The 26328-nt window shown below is 39.9% G+C and overlaps 1 protein-coding gene and 1 long non-coding RNA gene across 6 annotated transcripts in view; one reads left to right on the forward strand and one right to left on the reverse strand.

Annotated features, from left to right (window-relative positions):
- Positions 1-26328, reverse strand: part of LOC139078916 (uncharacterized) — a 178901-nt gene that overhangs the window by 25289 nt on the left and 127284 nt on the right. The window lies entirely within an intron of this gene.
- The window catches only part of LOC103541409 (complement receptor type 2-like), a 144219-nt gene continuing 126553 nt past the window's right edge, over positions 8663-26328 (forward strand). Inside the window, exons 1-13 of one of the 5 annotated variants that reach the window (XM_070591173.1) lie at positions 8697-8873; positions 16441-16620; positions 17900-17999; positions 18430-18515; positions 19083-19481; positions 20455-20631; positions 20714-20816; positions 21479-21564; positions 22761-23150; positions 24534-24722; positions 24808-24907; positions 25157-25239; positions 25741-26148. In XM_070591173.1, coding sequence (XP_070447274.1) covers positions 8816-8873; positions 16441-16620; positions 17900-17999; positions 18430-18515; positions 19083-19481; positions 20455-20631; positions 20714-20816; positions 21479-21564; positions 22761-23150; positions 24534-24722; positions 24808-24907; positions 25157-25239; positions 25741-26148 — 2359 coding nt within the window. In that variant the 5' untranslated portion in view covers positions 8697-8815. Of the gene's footprint in view, positions 8874-16440; positions 16621-17899; positions 18000-18429; positions 18516-19082; positions 19482-20454; positions 20632-20713; positions 20817-21478; positions 21565-22760; positions 23151-24533; positions 24723-24807; positions 24908-25156; positions 25240-25740; positions 26149-26328 lie in introns of all 5 variants that reach the window. The other 4 variants (XM_070591171.1, XM_070591170.1, XM_008529129.2 and 1 more) reach the window with 4 other exon arrangements.

A 26328-nucleotide genomic window follows, 5' to 3' on the forward strand; every position in this document is an offset into this window, starting at 1 on the left:
TGCCAGAAAAGAAGTGCTCCAAGAATGAGGGAAACCAGTAAATATGACACAGCCTACTTTGAGGGCTCCCACTGGCCAAATCAGGGGCGATTTGAGCACCAAAATAAATAATAATAATAAAAATTATGATCCACTGAAAAAATGAAGTCTATGTTGATACAGATATCGAGACCATATTGTTGTAAATAAATAAATAAGAGAGAAGGGGAAGCTTTTCGTGATAGTAGAATGACAACTAATGAATATAGAAGTAATGATGGAATGAGAAAAAATACCATTTGGCAGCCATTACAGTAATAATTGATTCAGGCAAGAATCATCTAAAATACTAAATACTAAAATTAGTGGGTGAAAATTTGATTAAAAATGAGATATTTACATAATTTTAAAGTATCTCCTCACAAAATGCTTGCTAATTAATTACAAAGGGAAAATGGTAACTTTACAGTAGACAAACCTAGCAGATACCATCTTAACTAAGTGATCAAAATTAACACCATCAGTAATGGGACAAATAGATAATATACGCCTCCTTATATAATGCACTGAAAGGACGCAACACCCCTTCTGTGTTAGTCTTACCAAAAATGCATAAGCTAAATCTAATCATGAAGAAACATCAGACAAAACCAAATTGAAGTAGGTGGTAGCCAGCCTCCAAACAGCCCCCAGTGATCCCCACCTCCTAATGTTTCCATCCACCCAGTGGGGAGTGCCCTCTCCCACTGAAATGGGCTGATCTGTGTATCTGATAGTCAAGATTCTCCAGAGAAACAGAACCAATAGGATATGTATATACATATATATACAGAGAGAGACAGGGAGAGAGACAGAGAGACACACACACACAGAGATGCATTATAAGGAACTGGTGCACACAATTATGGAGGCCAACAAGTCCCAAGATCTGCAACGTGAGACGGCAAGCTAGAAACCCAGGAGAGCCAATGGTGCAGCTCTAGTCTGAAAACCAGCATGCATGAGACCCAGGAAGAGCTGACATTTCAGTTTGAGTCTGAGGGCAAGAAAAAAGCCAATGTTCCAGTGTAAAGGTAGTCAAAAAGGAGGAATTCTCTCTTACTCACGGAATGGTCAGACTTTTCTTCTATTCAGGCCTTCAAATGATTGGATGAGGTCCACCCACATTAGGCAGGTCAATTTGCGTTACTCAGTCTACTGATTTAAATGTTAATCTCAGCGTTAATCTCAGGGGTTCTGGTCTAAAAGAGTGACAGGGGAGGTTCCTGAATGCACCTCCTCCCATGGACACGCTGAATCTAAGCTACACATGGAGCAATTCTCTCTGAAAGAAAGCCAGAAACTAGCTGAGTGATACCTACACATTGGGCAAATGGGAAACTCACATCAAAATGGGTAGGAGAGGCTGAGACACAATCTTGCCATAAACACCACCCCCAGCACAGTGACACACAGTTGGGCAGGAACTCACAATTCCAAGCTTCTCCTTGAGGAGTGAAGGGTTTGGACCCAATATCTAGCACCCCAACTTTTAAGACTTGCATCCTAGGGTTGGGCCCCCAAAACACCTAGCTCTGAAAGCCAATGGCTTGCATCCATGAGACCCACAAGGCTATAGCAAACTAAGAGGCAGTTCTTAAAAGGCTTGCATGGACTCACTGTGGCTGTCCCCCAGGGCTCAGCTCAGAGGCAGCAGACAGAAACTCCTATCTCCCTGTCTTTCCCTGAAAGAGGCCTATTTGCATATCTTAAGAGTTGTGGTCTGAAGGTCCAGCTTCCATTTTAACACATATCCAGAGGTGGACTGCAGTCTTCTCTGGAGACTGGAGAGACCTGCAGGCACCGTCTCTGTGTTCTCCCCCTGGTCAGCTCCAGGCCACTGGTGTCACCCTAGAAAGAGCTTGGGTACGCACCTGGCACCCTGGCATTTGTGGCTGCCATTCAGAGGATGTACCCTTTGATCTTCTGGCTCTGGTAGCCAGTGCTGCTTGAGTTCCAGGTCCCACAAGACTGTAGCAAACAAAGAAACACTTCTTAGTCAGCTGTCCCTGCAGGCTCAGTGCAGAAGGAGCAGGCAGAAATGGCCATCTCTCCATCTTTCCTCGAAAGAGGCCTATTTGCCTACTTTAAAATCTGCCATCTGTGGGCGAGGCTTCTAATTTAGCCTACACCTAGGGACAGACTACAATCTTCCCTGGAGACTGGAGAGGCCAGCAAGTGCCATTTCCACATCATCCCTCTGGCCTGCTCCAGGTCACCAGTGTCTCCCTGGAATGAGCTTTCACAGGTGTCTGATGCCCTGGATTTTGTGGTTGCCACCCAGGGGACTCACCCCTTGATAACCTGGCTCTAGTGGAAAGTGAGGCTTGTGTTTGTGGGTCCCACAAGACTGTAGGCAACAGAAAAAGAGTTCTTAACCAGCTATCTCCCTAGGGCTCAGCACAAAGGGAGCAGACAGAAACGCCCAGCTCCCAGTCTTTCCCTGAGAAAGTTCTACATGCATACTTTAAAAGCTGCTTCCTGAGGGTCCAGCTTCCAATCAGCCTGCATCTAGGTGCCAACTGGGATCCTTCCCTTTGGGACACAGACATTTGTTGGCACACCTTTAACTACTGGGAGCCACTAAGAACAAAGATGGTGGCTTGGGCAATCACAAAGGTTTGAGAGACAACCAAGAGCTAGGGCTGGGCTGCATAAGGTTCATTTCCCACATGAGACCACTCTGTCAAGACTGGGAGAGGTGGCTATTTTATCCAATGCATAGAAACCAACAGAGAGGGTCAAGGAAAATGAAGAAACAGGAATATGTTACAAACAAAATAATAAGATAAACCCCCAGAAATAGACCTTAATGAAATGGAGATAAGTGATTTATATGACAAAGAGTTAAAAATAATGGTCACAAAGATGCCCATTGAGAGCAGGAGAACAATGCATGAACAAGTTGAGATTTTCAACAAAGAGATAGAAAATATAAGAAAGGAGAAAACAGAAATCACAGAGCTGAAGAATACAATAACTAAACTGAAAAACTCAATAGAAGAGTTTAACATCAGACTAGACCAAGTAGAAGAAAGCACCAGCAAACTGAAAGACAAGGCAGTGGAATTCATCCAATAAGAGGAATAAAAGAAAAAAAGAGTGAAGAAAACTAAAGGGACTTGTGGGACACCATCAACTGTATCAATATTCATATTATAGGGGCCTCAGAAGGAAAAGAGAGAGAGAAAGGGATAGAAAGCTTATTCAAAGAAATAATAGCTGGAGCCAGCCCTGATGGCTTAGTGGTTATAATTCAGCATGTTCTGCTTCGGCAGCCCAGGTTTGGTTCCAGGGCACAGAACCACACCTCTCATCTGTCAGTAGCCGTGCTGTGGTGGTGGCTCACATAGAAAAACTAGAAGGACTTGGCAACTAAAATACACAACTACGTACTGGGGCTTGGGGGAGAAAAAAAAGAGAGAGGAAGATTGGCAAGAGAGGTGTTAGCTCAGAGAAATCTTTCCCAGCAAAAAAGAAAAGAAAAGAAAAAAAAGAAAGAGATACTTTCCTAACCTGGAGAAAGAAACAGACATTTCAGATCCAGGAATCCTATAAAGTTCAAAGAAGATTAATCCAAAGAGATCCACACCAAGATACATTACGGTTAAATTGTCAAAAGTGAAAAGCAAGCAGAGGCTCTTCAAAGCAGCAAAAGAAAAACAATGTGTTATGTACAAAGGAACCCTCATAAGACCATCAGGACGTATTTCATCAGGAACTTTGCAGCCAGAAGGGAGTGGCATGATATATTCAAGTGCTGAAAGAAAAACCACCAACCAAAAATACTCTACTCAGCAAAGTTGCCCTGAATTCAGTAAAGTTGCAGGATATAAAATCAATATACAAAAATCTATTGTATTTTTATACACTAACAGCAAACTATCTAAAAGAGAAATTAAGAAAATCTCATTTACAATTGCATCAAAAAAGAATAAAATACCTAGGAATAAATTTAACCAAGGAGGTGAAAGATCGGCACACTGAAAACTATAAGACATTGACAACAGAAATTTAAGAAGATATAAATAAATGGAAAGATATTTTGTGCTCATGGTTTAGAAAAATTAATATTGTGTAATGTCCATACTACCCAAAGCGATCTACAGATCCAACGCAATCCCTATCAAAATTGCAATGGCATTTTCACATAAATAGAAAAAAAAACCTCTAAAATTTGTACAGAACCAAATCTAGAGAAAAAGGAACAAAGCTAGAGGCATCACATTTCCTGATTTCAAACTGGAAAAAGCCCCTCAGCTTTTTTCTTTCTTATGTAGGCAACAACTCAGTTCTTCCCCACTATGTGTGTTTCCTCCTTGTGTTTCTCCTTTACTCTGACATAGAACACTTCTGACACTTCTGACACTTCTGGTCACCAAGAGGCTTTTCCCCATACCATGTAATTCTCTCCCACACCAGCTCAGTGTTCTACAATTTTATCCAGTTCTGATACTATCTATCAGGAGAAAGTGTTCAATCCTACAGGTTAACGGCTCAGTCCCACAAGACTGCCCCCTCCCCCCACTTCAGATGCCAGTTGCAAGCCCAAGTTATCACCTGTACTTCTGACCAACCAGCTATAGATCAGAGGTTCCAACCACCCCTTCTTTGGGTTCAATAATTTACTGGAGTGGCTCACAGAACTCAGGGAAACACTTATAGGCATACCTTGGAGACATTGCATGTTTGGTTCCAGACCACCACAATAAAGTCCGTATCACAATAAAGCAAGTCACACAAATTTTGTTGCTTCCCAGTATGTATAAAAGTTATGTTTACACTATATTCTGGTTTACTGAGTGTGCAATAGCATTATGTCTAAAAACACAATGTACAGGGGCTGGCCATGGGGCATAGTGGTTAAGTTTGGTGCACTCTGCTTCAGTGGCCCAGGTTCGTGGATTCAGGTCCTGCGTGTGGACCTACACCACACATCAGCCATACTGTGGCAGTGACCTACAGACAAAGTAGAGGAAGACTGGCACAGAAGTTAGCTCAGGGCGAATCTTACTGAGAAAAAAAAAAAAAGAAAGAAAGAAAGAAAAAAAACAGTGTACATAACTTAATTTAAAAAGTGCTTTACTGCTAAAGAATGCTAATCATTATCTGAGCCCTCAGTGAAATGTAATCTTTTTGCTGGTGCAGGGTCTTATGAAAAACACAATATCTGTGAAGTGCAATAAAGTGAAGTGCAACAAAATGAGGTATGCCTGTACTTATGTTTACCAATTTATTAAAGGATACGACAAAGGATAGAGATGAACAGTCAGATGAAGACATACATAGGGTGAGGTTTGGAAGGGTCCCAAGCACAGGAGCTTCTGTCCCCGTGGAGTTGAGATGCATCACTCTCTCAGTAAAGATGTGTTCTCCAGCCTGGAAGCTCTCTGAACCTCACATTATTGGGACTCTATGGAGGCTTCCTTACACAGGCATGACCAATTATTAACTCCATTTCTAGCTCCTCTCCCTTCTCTAGAGGATGGGGCAGGGACCCCTGAAAATTCCAAGCTTCTAATCATGGCTTGGTCTTTCTGGTGACCAGCCCCCATCCAGGAGCCCACCCAGAATCACCTCAATAGAACAAAAGATGCTACTATGGCTCATATCACTTAGGAATTGACAAGGTTTTTAGGAGCTCCGTGCCAGGAACTAGGGGCAGAGATCAATGTACATATTTTTGTATCATCTCACACAAACTGTATGACAAAGCTGTAAACATCAAAACAGACACATGGATCAATGGAGTAGAACAGGGCATCCAGAAAAACACCTACACGTGTGTGGTCAATTAATTTATGACAAAGGAGCCAAGAATATACAATAGGGAAAGGATAGTCTCTTCAATAAAGGGTGTTTGGAAAACTGGACAGCCACATGCAAAAGAATGAAATTGGACCCCTATCTTACACTATATACAAAAATAAACTCAGAATGGATTAAAGACTTGAATGTAAGACCTTTTAAGCCATAAAACTCCTAGAAGAAAACATAGATGGTAAGCTTCTTGACATTGGTCTTAGCAATGATTTTTTTGGACTTGACACCAAAAGCAAAGGCAACATAAGCAAAAATAAACAAGTGCGACTACATCAAATTAAAAAGCTTCTGCGTAGCAAACATGAAAAAGTGCTCAATATCACTAATCATCAGAGAAATGCAAATCAAAACCACAGTGAGATATCACCTCACACCTGTTAGAATGGCTACCATCAAAAAGACAAGCAAGAAGTGTTGGAGGGGATGTGGATGAAAGGGAACCCTTATGTACTGTTGGTGGGAATATAGTGGAACAGCCACCAAAGAAAACAGCATGGCAGTTCCTCAAAAAATTAAAAATAGAACTACCATATCATCCAGCAATTCCACTTATGGGTATATATCCAAAGAAAAAGAAACCATTATCTTGAAGAGAGGGATGAATGGATTTTCTTAAGTGTGGTGTATACATATACAATGGAATATGATTTAGCCATAAAAAAGAAAGAAATCTTGCCGTTTGCGACAATGTAGATGGATCTTGAAGGCATTATGCTAAGTGAAACAAGTCAGACAGAGAACGATAAATACTGTATGATCTCACTTATATGCGGAACCAAAAAAACCATACTCCTAAAAACAGAACCGATTGGTGGTTGCCAGATGTGGGAGCTGAAGAAAGGGGAAAATGGGTGGAGGTGATCAAAAGGCACAAAATTCCAGCTATAAAATAAATAAGTCCTGGGGATGTAATGTACAGCAGGGTGACTATAGTTAACAATACTGTACTGTATATTTGAAAATGGCTAAGAGAATAGATCTTAAAAGTTCTCATCGAGAGAAAAAAATTGCAACTATGTGAGGTGATGGATGTTAACTAATATTACTGTGGTAATCATTTCACAATATATACATAGGTCAAATCATTATGTCATACATTTAATACAATATTATATATCAATTATATCTCAGTAAAACTGGACAAAAAACAAAATGGAAAGACTAAAAATAAATATGTCAGTTACCACTATAAAAAAATGTTAATCTCATCCAAAAACATCCTTAAAGAAAGACTCAGAATAATGCTTGACCATATATCTGGGCACCTCACAGCCCAGTTAAGTTGACACATAAAATCAACCATCACAGTATCCAACAGGACGTTGTAGAAATAATATAGTGTAACTTCTGAGGCTAGATTATAAAACACATTGCGGCTTCTGCCTTTTTCTCTCGTTCAAGGAGAAGCCAGCTGCCATGTTATAAGGACATTCAAAGAGTCCTATAGTGAGGTTCACATAGCGAGGACGTGAGACAACCAGCCAATAGCCATGTGAGTGAGCCATCTTAGATGTGGATCCTCCAGTCCCAGCCAAGCCTTTGGATGACAGAAATTCTGGCTGATGTCTTGGCTGCAACCTCATGAAATATCCTAAGCCCGAACCACCTAGCTAAGCTGCTTTCGAATTCCTGACACACAGAAACTGTGTGAGACAATAAATGCTTATTCTTGCTTTAAATAAATGGGTTTAGGGTGACTTGTTACTATGCAATAGATAATTAATTTAAACGTCATTCTATGAAAATAATTGCTGTGTGCTCTTCAAAAATGTCAAGGTCATGAAAGACAATAAAAAACTGAGGACCTTCTCCAGATTAAATGAGAAAAAAAGACATAACAATCAAATGCAGTGTGAACCTGGAATGATCTTGGACCAGAAAAATAAAAAGGATGTGTGTGTGTGTGTGTATTTACTATCATGAAGATTATCGAGATGACTGGAGAAATGTAAGGACAGTCTGTCACTTAGATAATAATATTGTATTAATGGTTTATTTCCTGTTTTTGTGCATTGTCCCGTAGTTACGTAAGAAAATGTCCTGGTTTTTAGGAAACACATAAAAGTATTTAGAAGAGGGGTGTCATGCTTGTAACTTATCTCGAACAGTTCCAAAGTAACAATTATATAATTATAATTATACAATCATATATATGTGTGTATATATCTAGCTCTATATATACAACTATATCTCTATCTATGTAAATATAGAGGGAGACAGAGACAGAGAATGATAAAGGAAATGTAGTGAGATGTTGACATTCAGAGAATCCGAGGGATGGGTATACAGGAATTCTTTGTACTATTCTTACAACTTTTCTGTAGAAATTATTTCAAAATAAAAAGGACATAGCAGAGGTGGCTGCTGTTCATGTTTCCTTTCCAAATAAACTGTTTTTCCAAACTAAGGGTTGGAAACATTAACAGCTTTTAAAATGAATTTAGTGGATCCAAACCAGAATAGGACAGGATGGGATAGGATGGAATGCAATGGAATAGAATAGAAAAGAATAGAATAGGATAGAATAGAATAGAATAGAATAGAATAGAATAGAATAGAATAGAATAGAATAGGAGAGAGCCTTGTAGATTAGAGGGGATGAACACTGTTATGTGAAACTTTTAAGTTCTCCAGAGAGACAAAAGTGGATGCACTGGGTTGTGAGGTCAAAAAGGTTGGAAAGTCACTGCCTTGAGGACTAGAGTCTGAGCCAAGGAGTTGGGTCAGAGTTCCTTTGCGCGTCCGCCCCCTCTGGCCCGCCCCTTACCGCCTCTCCCCTCCTCACCCACGCCAGCCTCCCGCCCCCAGGCAGCCTGAAGGTGTGCGCACAAAGCTAGCACGTGGTGCCAGACACTATTTAAAGGCCCACCTTCCCTTGCTGCCAGCTGTCTCCTGCAACAGCCCTGTCCTCCCGCAGCTGCTGGAGGCTCGCGGGTCTCGGAACGCATCCCGCCGCTGGGGCTGCCGCCGTGGCATGGGCGCCCCGGGCCTGCTCTGGGTTTTCTTGGCTCTCGTCGCGCCAGGGGTCCTCGGTGAGCTGGGAGGGGGAGCACGGAGGTAGGGACGCGTCTGGGGTAGGGACGGCTTCTGTGCCGCGATACAAAGCACAGAGTCAAAAGCGAGAAGGTGGGGACAGTGCCGCAAGCTTGCCTGCCTCCTCCTCGCTTTGGGGCAGCCCTGAGATCTCTTAGTCCTGAATGTCCTCACTCGCTCCTCCTGGGGCGGACCACAAGAACTGGAGGCTGCACCATAGAGGGGCACTGTGCGATCTTCCCCGTGTGGCCGGTGGCGTGCTCGCTCTGGGCTCCCTGCCTCCGGGACTCAGAAGATGGTCATCGCTCTGGGACAGGAGGTCTGCAAGCGCTAAAGCTCGCCACGTTACCGAAGTCCGCACATGATGTGTGCTGAAACCCCGGCGACACGCTCCGCTTGGCGCGGGAGTTTCTGCATACACTCAACTCGCTCTTGACCAGTCAAAGCAGCAGAGCCTCCAGCTGCCTTCCCAGAATAAGAATAATGTCTGATTTCCAGGCAGGGTTCTCATATTTTTTTGAACTTTGATATGATGTTACTCAAGAGGTCCTAAACGATAAATATCTAGAGTTATTTAGAAACGTTAAACGTGAACGAAAACTGCAGTTGTCTCCGTGTTATCTCCTGTAATGTGGAGGGCTCCAGAAGGTCTTATTCAATGTTTATTACAGATTTTAGCCCCCAGATTGGCTTAATTTTAAAGAAATATTGTAATTTGTTAAGATGAGAGTCTCTTGGCGATAAGAGGGTCTAACTTTCTAATTTATCTCCAGGGTGCAGTGAATTCCTAGTTTATTAAAAAGTTTGCTATATGCGGACCTCAATAACTGGGTGACTTTTGGCAAGTCATTTGGCTCCCTCATCCTCAGTTTCTTTGTCTGTAGAATGAACCTGGTGAGAAGCTGCCCTACCATCTTACTGAGCTGCCCTGAATATCAGATGAAATTAGACAATGCAAGTTAGAAGTTAGTTGTTCTTACTAAATATCAGTAATAAGACTGCTGTATAGATCTGTTTTTACGGAGCCAGCATTTAAGCTTCGACACCCCCAGCTTGTTAAGGGCTATTGCATATATTGGTTCTGTCACAACTTACTTTGCTTCCTGGCATTTAACTTCCTCCTGATCCTTAATTGAATATTTTCCCAAGCCATTATCTTCATCTCCCTCTCTGCTACATAGGTATTAACTCCCTTTGAACAAATGCCCATTCATGACTGTCTCTAACACCTCTGCATGGCACCGTTCCAGACCCAACTTCTCACCAGCATGCCGTTCCTATTTCTGAATTTTCTGAAAGGATATTATCAATTGAAAATCAAATTCTTCACCAGCTCTGTCAATTCATCATCCCCTCCGAGGGTGCATCCCCTTTTCAGTACCAGAGCAGGACCAGCCTCTAGGTCACTTAACTCCAGACATAGGAAAGCCCAGGTCTACCTGTCTGACAACTGTCATAGCTAATGTGCTCCTGTTCTTTGTCTTTTTATCATTTTTTATACCATTATTGTAATCTAAGCATGATAATTACCTGTGTAACAACCTCCTCTCTTACAGGTCACTCTGATACCAGTCTCTTTAACTTTTCCAAGGGTGAGAACTGAAATTTTAAAAAAATACTTTTTTTCATTATTTTACTTCCTTGCTCAAAAACCTAAAAGGGCTTCCTACTACTGCCTATGGGATAAAATCTAACCTCTTCAGCGTTTTAAGCCCTTTGTAATTGGATCTCACGCAGGCAGCTCCTCCCACTTCCCATTGCTGCCTATCAAGAATGCAAGAATGCACTGTTCATCTTTTTGCCTGACGGCACCCATGGTTCTTTACTCAAGCTTTATGCATGCCGCCCTCCTGACTTTTGCTCTTACTATGTCCCCTTTGCAGACTGTCTGTTGGCGCTTAGCCAGTTCCTGTCCTTGAGCATGCTTAAGAACATTGAGGTGTTCTTAACTCTTAACTCTAAAGAACTCTTGAGGTGGCTTTTTATTATTTATTTATTATTTTTTATTGTTTAAAGATTGGCACCTGAGCTAACATCTGTTGCCAATCTTTTTTTTTTTCTCTTCTTTTTCTGCTCCCCAAAGCCCCCCCCCTCCCCCGCCCCCCGTACATAGTTGTGTATTCTAGTTGTAAATGCCTCTGGTTGTGCTTCAGGTGCCTTTTTATTTTTTTAATTCATTTTATTTGGTGAAGAAGATTGGTCTTGAGCTAACATCTGTAGCCAATCTTCCTCTTATTTTTTTTTCTTGAGGAAGATTGGCCCGGAGCTAACATCTGTGCCAATCTTTCTCTGTTTCATATGTGGGTCACCACCACAGCATGGCTTGATGAGCGGTGTAGATCTGTGCCTGGGATCTGAACCCATGAACCCGGGCCTCTGAAGGGTGCTGAACCTAACCACTATGCCACCTGGCTGGACCCTTGAGGTGACTTTTTAAAATGCAGAGACCTTCATGTAAAGGGTTCTACCTCACTGTCTAGAGATTCATAGGTTTGGGATGTGACCCAAGAAGCTGAGGTTTAATAAGCATTCTGGAAGATTCTGAAGCAAGTGTCTATAGGGCACACTGTTGTGAGCAAGTCATATGGGAAGCAGATTTCCTTCTTAGAGTGTTTTCCTGCTTTCTCCTTTTGTCTGTTTACATAAACTGATTCAAATTTTCTGTACTCTTAAATTTTACTCTTGCCTTGACTGACAGCCTCACATCATTGTACACTAAGAAAACAAAATCATCAAATAGGAGTAGCCTCATTTTCTAACCATCTACCTCCATCTGAGATCAGATACTTTCTCTACCCTGCTTAGAACCTGTCAAGGGCTTCCCATGACATTAGAAAAAGACCCATGCCCCTTCGCTTGACTACAGGCTCTGCCTCTCTCTCAAATTCTCTGTACTCCTCCTCAGTCCCTCTGCTCCAGCCACATTGGCTTTCCTTCCATTCCTTGAACACAGACACAGTCATGTTTGTTTAGGCTTTGCGCTAGGTGTTCACTCCTTTGAAATGCTCTTCCTACACATCAGCCCTTCTCAGCACTGAGGTCTCAGCTCCACTGTCACTCTTCTCTGACTCCTATCTGAAGTAGCACAGACCCCAGGTTACTCTCTGTTACATAGCTGTGTTCTATTTTCTACAGAGCATCCATCATCATATGGAACATTCTTGTTTATTTATTTACTTATTTGTCATTTGTTCCCTCACTGGAACACAAGTTCCATGAGAACAAGGTCTTCATCTGTCTTATTGCCTGATGAATCCCTAGCACTAGCATATAACTAGGAGTCAATAAGAATGTTCTTTTTCCTCCTGTAACAAGGGAAAAAGTATCCTTTCTCCTGACAAAAGTCATCTTCCTATTTATATTTTGATGACTCATATTTATTATCTGTAGTCCTGATGTCTCTTCTGAGCTGTGAATTCATACATCCAACTGCCTACTTGGCATCTCCATCTGGATGCCCAGTAAGTGTGTTAAATATACCAAGTGTAAAATGGAACCAATTCTGCACACACCACACACACACACACACACACACACACACACACACACAAACACACACACAAAACCTGCTCCTTTCCCAGGCTTTCCCTTCTTAGCACATGGTATTACCATCAATCAGGTGGCTCAAATCAAAGCCTCGAAATCATTACTGAATCCTCCCATTTCCTTAGCCTCACATCAAACACAACAAAAAATCTTGCCAATTTTACCACTAAAATATATTCCAAATTCATCCACTTTCATGCTTCCCTATGGTCCAAGCCTCATTTAAAAAAAATTAAACCAATATTTTAATGACTAGAATACAAAAGAATAAATATGTTTTTGATGTGAAGTGAAAAAATATATAAACAAATGATCACTTATTGCCCACAAAAAGTACATGACAGTCCAATAAATTTAAAAAGTCTCATACATAAATTTTATGAAGTACTCTTTTTACTCACAGCATCTTATTTTCATTCTCTGTAGGGCATTGTTTATTCCAGGCTTCAATATGCTAAAGAGTCAAACTCTCCATTGCTTGGGCCAACATATTAAATGCTAAATCCTGGATTAAAACCACTGCTTCCATAGTAATTACTAACATTTTCTTTCTCTTCATTATACTTCTTGTAGTTCTACCATGCTAAGTAGCCCTTCCATGCTATAAGATTCCAAAGTTTTAGAGCAGACAGGTATTTCAGAAAGCAATAAAGTTTCGCCCCCAGTTTTATTAAGAAATAATTGCCATATTTAAGGTGAACAGCATGATGGTTTGATTTACATATATTGTGAAATGATTACCACAATAAGTTTAGTTAGCATCCCTCATCTCATATAGATACAATAGAAAGAAAAGAAGAAAAATTTCTCCTTGTGGTGAGAACTCAGGATCTACTCTCCTAACAAACTTTCCTATATATCAGAGAGCAGTGTTAACTATAGTCTTCATGTTGTATATTACATCCCTAGTTCTTATTTATCTTACAGCTGGAAGTTTGTACATTTGTTCGTACATTTTGACCACCTTCTTCCAATTCCCACCCCCCCCTCCCTGCCGCCTCCGCCCCGCTTCTGGTAACCACAAATTGATCTCTTTTTCTATGAGTTTCGTGCTTTGTTTTGTTTACATTCCATATATAAGTGAGATAATACAGTATTTGTCTTTCTCTGTCTGATTCTTTTCACTTAGCATAATGCCTTCAAGGTCCACCCATGATGTCACAAATGGTAGAATGTCCTCGTTTTTTATGGCTGAGTAATATTTCATTGTATGTATATACAACAACTTCTTTATCCATTCTCCATCGTTGGACATTTAGGTTGTTCCCATGTCTTAGCTAAATTAGGGGAGCCGGCCTCATGGCGGAGTGGTTAAGTTGACACTCTCCACTTTGGCAGCCTGGGGTTCACTGGTTTGGATCCTGGGCATGGACCTATACACTGCTCATTAAGCCATGCTGAGGTGGTGTTCCACAAGGAAGAACTAGAATGACCTACAACTAGGATATACAGCTATGTACTGGGGCTTTGGGGAGGAACAAAAAAGAGAAAGATTGGCAAGAGATCTTAGCTCAGGGCCAATCTTCCTAAAGAAAAAAAAAATGTAAATCAGGACATGTGACTCTCCTGCTTGAACTCTTCAATGCCTTCCACTCAAGATAACATCCAGACATCTTACCTTGGCCTAAGAAGCCCTACATGATCCCTTCTGCTGAGCTGTCTAACTTGATCTTATACTACTCTGTTTTGATCACTGCATTCCAGACACACTCACCTTCTGTCTGTCCCTAAAGCACAGCAAATCTGTCCCTGCTGTTAGGCTTCTGCCTGAAATGCTTTTTCCAAGCACTTTGCCTGGCTGGCTCCTTCTTAGCCTTTGGTCATAACTCAAATGTCTCCTTTTTGTAGGCCTTCCTTAACAATCCTAACTGAAGTTGTATGCCATGCTGTCCCCTCCTCCTTCCAGTGCATTGCACTTTTCACACCACTCTGTTTATTTCCTTTATATATCATCTATTTATTTACCAGTGTTTATTTATAGTCTGTCTTCCTCTATTGGAATATAAATTCTATGCGGGTGGGAACCTTGTCTCTAAAGTTCACTGATGCATCTCCTGTGCTTAGGGCAGTACCTTGGTTAATATGCATAACTGCCATTCAAAAATGATCAAATAGCCAGGAAACTCAGTATTAAGGCATTTGATTATAATAATTCTCATTCTCAATGATAATTTCCTCTCCTACTTGCTTTATGCTTTCTGACAACTTTCAGTTTTTTATTATCTTATATCCTTGTTCTGCATTCATTTCAAATGGATTTCTAAGCCATTCCAGATAAAGCCCCTTGGATCCCAATGAAGAGTTACATGTATTCCAGTTCTCCAGAAACTGCTTTGCTTAGTTAGTTTTTCACATGAGGGGTGTATATGGCAATGTTTTGCCACTATCGTCTGTTTTAGATCCAGTTTTAATCTACTCTGCCTTTTACTCCTGATTTTAGAAAAATGTGAAGACAGTGAAGTGACCCTTCAGAAAAATTCATGTTACTTAATGATTGAGGGACTAACCTTCCCTTTTTTGCTATGGAAGAGAACATGATCATCGGAAATTCTGTCTTGTGACCTGGGATTTTGGCAATTTCATTACTAATGAGAGCTAGCGTCCCCAAAGAGAGAGAGAAAGGCCCCAGATCCCCTAATTGGGTATAAGAATTTCCCATCCAGAAACTGTGATTCTTATCTCCTTTCACCTCAGAAGGCCATGTTATAAAGTACCCTTCTGCTTTTGCTCCTTCAAGATCTTGGTTCCATCTTAGTTCATGACATTGCTACTGATTAAATCTTATAAAATTAAATTGGTTTTCCAGCTTGTGAAGAATTATTTGGTATTGTCCTTATTCATATTGGATAATTATAGGCAAATCTCTTGATTAGGGTGAACTGGTACATGTAATGTCAGGGTTGTGAAGTTGGTCTTCATTGAGGAAAAATCATGGCTTTCCCTACAGAGTCTTGCTGTTTTGCACACGTGTGCACTTGGGGACATTTGTAGGTGTTAAAGGAGGAAACCAAAGGAGCTGAGCAAAGAAAGAAGGAGATCTACAGTGAGATCTGGGTTCCAACAATGATGGCCATTCTTAGATCCAGTCTGTATGACTTCTTCATTGAGAAGTGTCCAGCTACAGAAAGGTTGGGTCTGGCTGCAACCTTGGGAGTTCTGTGTCTGTTTTTGTTTCAATTAGCCCATGTTTGCTCTTTGACTTTCACTTGTACCTATCCCATAATTGTTTGAAAAAGAAGGAGATGTATAAATCTGATATTCAAATATACTGCCATTCTGGAGTTGAAACTTGAGCTCTCTTTCATACCTAGAAAAATGACTTTTCCAGGTACATCCTCAAGTATATGAGTGTCACAGTTCCTTAGCTATCTCTTAGGATAAGATTTGTTTCATTATTAATATTATTATTACTGTTTTAATTCACAGGGATCTGTCTTGATAACTAGTTCCTTTTATTTAATACCCCTCCCATCAGAAACTATTTACTGAACTCTCTTAAGAGAATATTACTCTACTAGGTTAATGGAACAAAATAATGAAAAATAATAAATAAACATATTTTCTTATTGCTAGGACCTAAAGTTTTAATGACTAAGATAGTAATACTAACTCATTGAAATAATTTTAGAGGCTCATACATATGCAAAGCTTACAAGATCTCTAATGTACTTTAGTTTTCTGTGATATCCCAGAAAAGCTTTATTTATAAGATTTTAGATTTATTCATGAGGTTGTAAGAAGATGAAACAACTCCAGGGTCTTTATGGAATTTTGTGCAAATTGATTTTCTCCAGCTCTTCCTCTGAAGTCTATCCTAAAAAAGTCTTTGAACATCTGAGCTTATTTCTCTGTATATGCACCCATACTACAAGATATATGTTCTTTGTCCCAGAAAATATTGCCTCATTTAGGTTTACTTTCTAAAGATCAAAGTTGTCAGGGTAGCTGGTGACAAAACAGAAGCAGAGTAGAAGTTTTAGCCTCTCTTAGTTTTGATATTCCTGTGGTCTTTGTCTCTAGGTCAGTGTAAGTTCCTGCCAAGGTATCCTTTTGCTAAGCCTAAAATTCAGAGTGATCAGTCTGAGTTTGCTGTTGGGACATCTTGGGAATATGAATGCCTTCCTGGGTTTATCAAGAGTTCATTCTTTACCACCTGCCTAGAGACTTCCGAGTGGTCAGATGCTCAGCAGTTTTGTAAACGTGAGTAATCTGTAATAGAGATATCTTTGGATCTATCAGTATATCTCTATGGGCTAATTTTCAAGATAAAAGACCAGTAAATTAGTAAGCAATCTCAAATGAAGGTGGCTCCTGTGTTCTCCATGTTTTCTTTTACTCCTAAGGGCATTGAGTATTGGGGTTAAGTCATCACAGTTGGCCAACCCTGTCAAGCTTGTAATCTCCATGACATTGCACTATGGCCTCTGAACTGTGTTAGAATGAGGTTAGAAGTTAGTATATGAGGAGTTTCATCTCATTCTTACTTCACTCAATTCAAGAAATATTTTTGAATAACCACTAGATATGAAGCACTAGCCTTGATGATGGGGCTGGAGAGAGAGAGAAAAATTAATCTGCTAGTCTCTGTCTTTGAATAACTCCTATACTAGTGGTAAAGACTTACTTTTAAACAAATACTGTACTGTGATGTAATTTCTTTTATTTATAGAGATAAAGTTCTTTGAGATCATAGAGGAGTAAATAATAAATGCTATCTAAGAGAGTTAGGGAAATCTAGGAATTACAGGCAAAAGAAACAGCGTATTCAAAAGTATATTTGGAAAATAGAAAAATTCAGTGTAATTGGAATAAGGTGCATGGTGAGGAAAGTAGCTGATTAAGCGGATTGGAGCTTAATTGTGATGGGTCATGCATTTTTTTCCCAATAAACAATGGTAAGTCATTGTAAGCTTTTAAATGTGGGGACTGGCATGACAATGTTTGTGTTTCTGAAAGATAATGTGTGTAGAAGATGTACTGGACCAATGGAGACCAGAGTTAGAGAGATAAATTTTATTAATCAGTGATCCAATGAGAGATTAGAGCAGTGGCAAAATAGTTGGTTTGCAGAGAGATTTCTAATTGGTCACTAAAATTTGGTGATCAATTGAATGCAGGGCAGCGGCTAGAGGATGCGTTAAAGAAAGGAAATGATGACTATGAGATTTTTTTAAGCCATGAGACTTGGTAGATGACGCCATCAACTGACAGAATATAAAAAGGGGAAATTTGTAAGTTATGGTTGACCACAAATAATGTTTGAACCATGATCAGAAACATACACTATGTACTTTAAACAAATAGTATTCTGGAGTTGACATCCCTTGGAAGATAGAAGTTTTGTAAATGTCAAAAATTTCTTTGAATAAGCATAAATAGGTTAGTCAGCAAGTCTTGTCAGTTTGGGATTTAATATAAAACACAAAACATTCCCCAAATCCCAGCCCCAATTCCTGTTGTGTTTTGTTTTCCCTTGTAGGTAAATCATGTATGAGTCCTAGAGAACTCCTCCATGGCTCTGTCCACACACCCATGGGTATCGTGTTTGGGTCAACAATTACATATTCTTGTGATGAAGGGTGAGTTGGCAGGAGATATCTCTAGCGTAAATGGGTATTAGAACAGTAGTTTCAACCAGAAACCATCAGAATTCTGAAAGAGGTCTGAGTGATTGCCACCTAACCTTAAAAACAGATAAGCAAAAAGAGAACTGCCTCCTTGATCTGTTCCAGAGAAACTCTTCAAGATTGCTCACTAGAGAGGATCTCTAGAAGAGAAAGAAGTTTGGGCTACTTTTCTTCCTATTTTAATTCTTCACTGTTACTGATGAGGAAGTCAAAGTTCATTTGGCTTTAGATTGTTGAATCTTTTGTATGAGTCCTTAGTCTATCATCATTACTTCTCCTACATGATATTCTATTCTTTGCCATTCTTTCAGTGGAAAAAGAACTAAGCTTTCCTAAAATGTACATCTAGCTGGGAGATGATCACTCATCTCTTTGTCTTTAGATATCGACTCATTGGTGACTCATCTGCTACATGTATTATCTCAGACAATATTGTAACCTGGGATAGCGACATGCCTTTTTGTGAAAGTGAGTAAAATGATCCCTTTGTTATACCCTATGTAATTTCTTTTGTCCCCTTCTAGAGGGAAATTGGGCATCTACACATCAAAATGAGTACCCAGGAGTGGTAGGGTACTTGGTTTTGGTAGTTCTGGCACAGAGCTGTGGTTTATCTTCTTCCATGCTCCCCCAATCCCGCTACACTTTCTTTTGATTACTCTCCTTTGATGATATTATTTCATAATGAAGAAGTGCTTAAATCTAAAATATGTCACAAGATTACACCCTGCCAACTTTATTTTATGCAAAATGTAGGTCACCCTAGATGCTTCCCATAACAATTTATCCATACTCTGAGGGTGGGGACTGGTGACTGGCTCGTGGCTTTTTGAATTTTCATCAGGTCAGTTCCATGTATCTTTCTACTTTGCTACTTCCTATTTAGAACCATCTTTGAGATGAAGATACAGAATTTCATCAATATGAGTTAATTGTAGGCTGAGTTGAATTTTGGTTTGCGAGAGTGAAGACAAAATTCCCAGAAGGTGTAACATTTAAATGCTTTCTCTCTTTTCCCACCTACTCCCTGAAAAGTTATTCCTTGTGAGTCACCCCCAGCCATCTCCAATGGGGACTTCTACAGCAGCAGTAGAGAGCACTTTTACTATGGAATGGTGGTGACTTATGAGTGCCATATTGGACAGAATGGGAAAAAGCTGTTTGACCTCGTGGGTGAGCCGTCAATATATTGCACCAGCAAAGACAATCGCATTGGCATCTGGAGCAGCCCTCCCCCTCAGTGTATTACTGTAGTCAAATGCCCAGTTCCAGAAGTTGAAAATGGGATCATGGAATCTGGATTTAGACGTTCATTTTCCTTAAATGATACTGTCATGTTTAAGTGTAAGCCTGGCTTTACCATGAAAGGCAGCAACATAGTATGGTGCCAGCCAAACAGCAAATGGAATCCTCCACTGCCAAAGTGCTTCAAGGGTGAGTTGGGCTGAAACTTTGGGGATCTAGAAATAAAATGAGACTTTGGAGGAATAGATGCATGGTACCTATGAGAAGAAGAGGAGAAAGATAGTATATGTGGTGGGGTATCCTGGTTAAGGAATTCGAAAGTAAACTTTGAAAGTAATATCTAAATGTTGAAGAGGTGGGGAATTTACTATATTCTGGGATAGTGCTAGATCTGCATTAATGCAGGGAATATTAGAAGACACTTCAAAACAACAACAACAACAACAACAACAAACAGATAGTACCAGAGCCAATGATCAGAGATTTTTTTCCAAAATGTGTATATGATTACATTTTATTTAAATGAGAATAAAATAAGTTCTCGATGCTATTGACTACATCAATGGGGAAACTGGCTGATGTCAGAATTTGCTTTAAAAATCTGTAGACATAATACATTCTCATATTGAAAAATGCAGCCTTTATGGAATTAGGCTAGAATTAAGATTGAGTCTCTCCTCCATTCTCCCTTTCTCCCCTACTCTTATTGAGAAATGTCTGACTTACCAGAAATCTGCAACATTGGGAGCCCCTCCCACAAAGCTCAGAAACTTCATCAACCTGATTTGGGCAGCAGGAAGAAAGAGGCAGATTTTGGTGGTGAAAATGTATTCCAATAGTTTGGTTCCCTTGGCTATGATATTAGTGAGAAGATGTCTGAGACAGTTTTAGTTAAATAAAATGGAAAATAATGAGTAGGTGGAATGTTTCCTGGCATAGATCAAGAAAGGGAAAGCAGATAGTTGCATGATTCATCATGTCTAAAAAAAGTAATACATGTTAGCCCCACTCCATCTCACCCAAAGGAGTCTCTGCATTACACTTAGGAGAGTTGACATGACTACCTTCATCCCACCACTCCCAACTCCAAGCCGGCTTAAGTTTTAGAGAAGAAAGTTCTTATTTCAGAAATAAAAGGCCTTTGGTCCTGTTCTTTTCTTAGGGTGTCTTCTACCTCCAGATATCGCCAATGGTAGTTATAGCAAAATGGATAAGGAATTCTTTCAAATTGGACAGAAAGTGTCCTACAGCTGTGAGCCTGGCTACACTCTCATTGGAACTAACCCTGTGCAGTGTACATCCTTGGGAACCTGGAGCCCTACAGCCCCCAGATGTGAAGGTGCCTAAAGCTGTATTCCATCTTAAGGGAACTCAACTGTTTCCTAACTCTTCATGTGCCAGCCTTGTCTCTTTTTTCCTAGCGAAATCATGCGATGCCATTCCAAACCAACTTCTCAACGGCCGTGTGGTGGCTCCTCCTAGTCTCCGGCTTGGGGCAGAGGTTTCATTTGTTTGTGATAAGGGGTGAGTGTGAGGTGACAGGCTCTGAATTGAGACCAAGGATCTATAGCTAAGCATTGCAAACTGAGCTCTAAAGATAGTTAAAATTTTTTTCTCTCTCTGATTTTTTTTCTCCTTTTCTTTACCTTTTATGATTAAGAACTCTGTTATTAAGCAAATACTCTTGGTTTTCTCCAAGTATATGCATTTTGCTTGGCCAGACAAAGCTGGGAATTGTCCTTTCATTGTTTGAAAAAGCAAAAGCAAAGTTTAGGGTCAGAAGTTAACGTTCCTATTATGGAGAATGAATAAATGATGGGAGTTCAGGAAAAAGTGTTTTTTGGGGTGAGCTTAGGGAACAAGATCTTTAATGCTTTCTTCACTAGGAACTGAAGTTTTTTCCCTTTCTAAATGGTCAAGAGAATCTCAACATTTGGATGCCAAAGAGGAAAGGGAGAATTAAAAAAAAATTATAAGATCATTAGGATTTTTTTTCTTGTTTTTATCTGGTCTGACGTCATCATACAGCTGAGTTTATACACAAACAGTCTTGGACTTTTTCCTGAAGCCAGAAATGCTTAAAAAAATAGAGCCATTAATACCGTATGCTTGAAAGAAGTGACTAATTCCGTGCAACCAAGAATTGGTTTGTTCTGGTGACGATTTGCTACCCCTTATTGTTTAAGGTACCGGTTAAATGGCAAATCTTCTAGTCAGTGTGTCGTAGAAGGAATGAAAGTACTCTGGAATAATAAGTTTCCTGTCTGTGAACGTGAGTAGAAAGCAAAAATAATCAAGCATGGATCTTGCCTCTTGATTTTTGGTGTTTTCTTGTGCATTTATCGATTATAACATCTTATCCTTATGTGTGCTTCGAACATATATATGCCACTCTTCTGTATGTTCTAGAATGCAGACCAAGACTAACTTTAGTCAATTGACTTCATATTGTGTTGAGTATTTTATGTGTATAAAGATAAAGGCTCTCAAAAGTTACCCCTACTGAAACTGAGTAGTACTGATGTGCTGAAAGGGTTTGGCCATGTCTTCTTATGCCAGTTCCTCCACGGATAAGCAACTCTTGGAGCTAAATGGAAATCAACTGGAAGTTCTTGAGGTTGGCAATTTTCCCTTTATTCTGAGACTCACTCAGGAAAGGTGTGCATATACCAACACAGCTCTAAACAATTAATATTCTTCATATTCATTAAGACAAGTTAATAAAGGATATGAGGTCATTATTCAAAACCTCTGATCACTTCCTGCGGCTTTTTTCAAAGGGATCCAGCATCAAAGGATGACAAGTGACTTGTAGTGAGGCTGCAGTATCTTTGGTAGCAGTACAGAATGTGTTTTCGCCACATTTAGCCCCAGTTGCGTGTTTGAAACAGGCATTGATAATTAGTGTGTTACAGGTATTGTACTTGCCCCTTCCAGGTACTTTTATCTCACTGGATTCTTATTACAACCTTATGAAATAGCTTGAATTATACTACAGACTGGGAAACTGAACCTTAGAGAGGGTAGGACTTGCCTAAGGTCACACAGCTATTGAATGACAGTGGGGATTTGAAACAAGTCTACTGAGCCCAAATTTCATTAGTCTGTGGTGGTTCCCCACATGTGATTAGCATTTTGTTAACTGTATTTTCATGTACTGTTTGCCTTTTGTTTCATTATTAAAATTGATCAGACTCAGAACTGTTCAATAAATTTTGTTTCATTGTTACTGTTTGGTCAAGATGGTGCTTATAGTCCTATATTGATTTGTTTGCTGAGGATCAAGAGAAAGGTAAGAATTTAGGAGCTTGGGGATAAGCAGGGACTATGAGTAAGAAATAAATTATACAAATTTCTAAGTCTGTCTCTGAAAAAGTAACATGACGTATATTTGGACCTTTTATCTAAATTTCAATCTTTTTGTTGTCATGATCAGTGTGACCACATATTTCCTTTTCTACTTTTCAGGGATTTATTGTGACCCTCCTCCTTCTATCAAACATGGCTGGAACAGTTATCCTTCTGGCCCCATACCTCTTAACACTGTGGTAAGGTACAGTTGTCCAGGTGCCTTCCGCCTCATTGGAGAAAGAAATATTTTTTGTAGGAGTAAAGACCAAGTGAAAGGAGTCTGGGATAAAGCTGCTCCTATATGTGAATATTACAATAGAAATACCATTTGCCGTGAGCCAGTAGTACCAGGGGGACGCAGAAATAAAATGTCTAAACCACCGTACAGACACGGTGATTCTGTGACATTTACCTGTGATATCCACTTCACCATGAAAGGAAACAAATCTGTTTGGTGCCAAGCAAATAACACATGGGGACCAACGCCACTACCAATCTGTGAGAGTGGTGAGTAAAAACAAAAATAAAACTGAGTTGGGAGGTTGGAGCCTTGCATTTCTGTGCGGATTAAGTTTTGTATCATTCTGAAGGAAGAACAGTGTGGATGTGTGAATGGTGGGGCTGGAGGGAGGAAGATAGGGAAAAGGTGAAAATTATGGTTTCCTGTTTTTCTTAGTCGTGGAGGGGTATAAATGTCCATTCAACCAACATCAACAGAGAAAGGATTTTAAAGTATAATGGGAAAATGTAACTGAGCATACCTAATAATTCAATGGAGTAAGTCTCACAAGGATGAGGGCCAGAGTTTGTCGTGGCTGTGGGGAATTAGATGGTTTTAAACTATACGTCTGGGTTACTGTTAAACTGAGAAGAAATATGGGATTTAATAGCAAAAATACATCCAATGGATTTAAAGCCCATCTGTAAAGAGCTGTTAATATAGCCTTGCAGAAATGATGCCCTGTTCTCTGTGGCTTCTATAAACACTTTCTGAAGTGATCCGCTATTTTCCTGAAGTCATTTCCTAAGCCATAACATTTCAAATCAATCGACTTTGAAAATAGGGACTACTATAAGTTCTTCATTTCCTTTTCATTTGGTTTGGTTTATGTTGCTGCTGAAATCTTAAATCTGAATTTCAAATATACAATTACAGGGACTGGCAATATCTGACAAAAATTATACTATCAAAATTAGCTATTTATTTCTTAATAATGAGCAATATTGATCAAGTCTAAATCAATTAAAGAGTTAAAAAACTATTAAATTATTAGAGAAATATGAATCTATTTATATGTAGATATATAATCTTGGAGGTAGGGAAGATCTTAAAGTAGTCACAAAATGGGGTGACCATCGGAAACAATTAAGCCTTTATAAAGATTTAGATAGACCTATATGTATTGACATGGGAAGATATCATAGATGATTAAGCAAAGAAAGCAAGGCATAGAATAATATGTATGGAGTACACATACACACACACACACACAATATGTGTGTATATATGTATCACATAGAGAATACCAAAAAACTATGTCACTGATGTCTGGCAGGATAACATCCTAAATAATATGCTACTTTTGGAGCAGAGAATAGGCTTAAGGGTAGGATGAGAGTATGGGTGAAAATGGACATTTTTTGGTAATTGAAATTTTTCACAAGATAAATGTGATTCACAAAGTCCAACTAAAAATGAAAAATAATGTACTATTTGTGGTATAAAATGGATTCAATTAAACCATACCTCTTTGATCATTAAAAGACTGAGTTGAAAATTAATGATAACTGGTTACCATTTATTTGGATCTACGTACTACGTCAAATTCTGGATTGGATTGTGAAAGATGTATCATCTGATGGCCTTTTTCCTAATGTGTGTGTGTAAAGATTTCCCCCTGGAGTGTCCATCACTTCCCAGGATCTCCAATGGACATCACACAGGGGAGACTGTTGGCAAGTTTACCCCAGGATTGTCTGTGACTTATAGCTGTGACCCTGGCTACTTGCTTGTTGGACAAAAGACCATTAAGTGTTTGTCTTCAGGAGACTGGAGTTCTGGCATTCCCACATGTAAAGGTACCCTAAATTTACAGTCAATTTTAAGAATATGGCCTATTCTGTAATTTGCCACACTTTGCTCATCTTTGGCTTGTTTTCTCAGAGGCACAGTGTAAAGATCCAGGACCATTTCTCAATGGGCAGATAGCAGGGCCTGAAAAGTTTCGGGCTGGCGTAACTGTAGACTTTTCCTGTAAGGAAGGGTGAGTGTCTGGAGGACCCATGAGATTTAATTCATTTGGCTTATATGTGCGCGGTGTGACCTGTGAAACTTGCAGAAGGCTCCTCTGTGAGGATCTATATACTGCCTAGGGTGAGATTATGAGACATAATGCTGATAAAAAGAGTTGGTGCACAGAAATTAGATGAATTTGTCTTAGATTTTAAGTAAAGACTGCTGTTCTACAACGCCAACTGCTTCATAGCTCTGAATGACCACTCTCTGTCTCCAGGTATCGATTAGAAGGCCCACCTTCTAGTCAGTGTGTAATTGTTGGACAGAATGCTTTATGGACCAAGATGCCAACATGTAAAGGTAGGTTGGGCAACTGTGGTTTGCAATTAGTTTGTTGGTCAGAGGTTCAACAGGACACTGCATTCTCAGCTTAACTAAAAGCTTTTGGTTCAGTCATTACTGTAAGAATCTTACAGAGCAAAGATCTCTCCTAGATATCTTTAAGGATATGTTCTTCACTGAAGCATTCTTCAATTACTTCTCTGCTTACTCAAGTAAAACAGGGTCCCTAGGTTTTTCTTTCTCTGAAAGCTGTGCAGACTTGCAGCCAGATTATGCACATAAACGAGATAGTATACAGTAAAAGAAATCAAAGGATCAGCAGAGTAGATACACTCTGGAATAAAGTTTTAAATCATACTTTTTGAATTGTATTTCTATTGCTGTCTTGATTGATTCATTGCAGATTCAAATTCACTGTCTCTGAACCTAGGATGTGAGAGTGGTGTCAAGCAACCTCTGAGGCACTCTTGTTTTGCAGTACAGCTTCAATCTTGTCATTTCTCTCTGTAATTTCCCTAGAAATTCTTTGCCCAGCACCTCCTCCTATTCTCCATGGAAGACATACAGGCAGCTCTTCAGTGAACGTTCCATATGGAAGCAGAGTCACTTACACTTGTGACTCGGACCCAGAGAAAGGAGTGAACTTCATCCTTATTGGGAAGAACACTATCTACTGTACCGCTGATAGTCAGAAGACTGGGACCTGGAGTGGCCCTGCCCCACGCTGCGAACTTTCTGTTTCTGGGGTGCAGTGTCCACCTCCCAAAATCCTAAGAGGCCGCATATTATCAGGGCAGAAAAATCAATATTCCTATAACGACACTGTGGTATTTGCTTGCGCGTTTGGCTTCACCTTGAAGGGCAGCAAGGGAATCCGATGTAATGCCCAGGGCACATGGGAGCCTCCAGAACCAGTCTGCGAAAAGGGTGGGTGTTACAATCCTGAGTCATCTTTTTGAAGAGTTAGAGGAAGGGGTGATGGACTTAAGCACAGCCTTTTCAGTTTCTGGTCTCCTCCATTCTACTAAATATAGTGAATATAAATGATCTAGAAGCCTTTCTTAACACCACTCCCCAACATTGTTTCATCCTGTGAGTATCTTTCGG

The sequence above is a fragment of the Equus przewalskii genome, chromosome 23 (genome assembly GCF_037783145.1).
Source record: "Equus przewalskii isolate Varuska chromosome 23, EquPr2, whole genome shotgun sequence".
In the NCBI taxonomy this organism is placed as follows: Eukaryota; Metazoa; Chordata; class Mammalia; order Perissodactyla; family Equidae; genus Equus; species Equus przewalskii.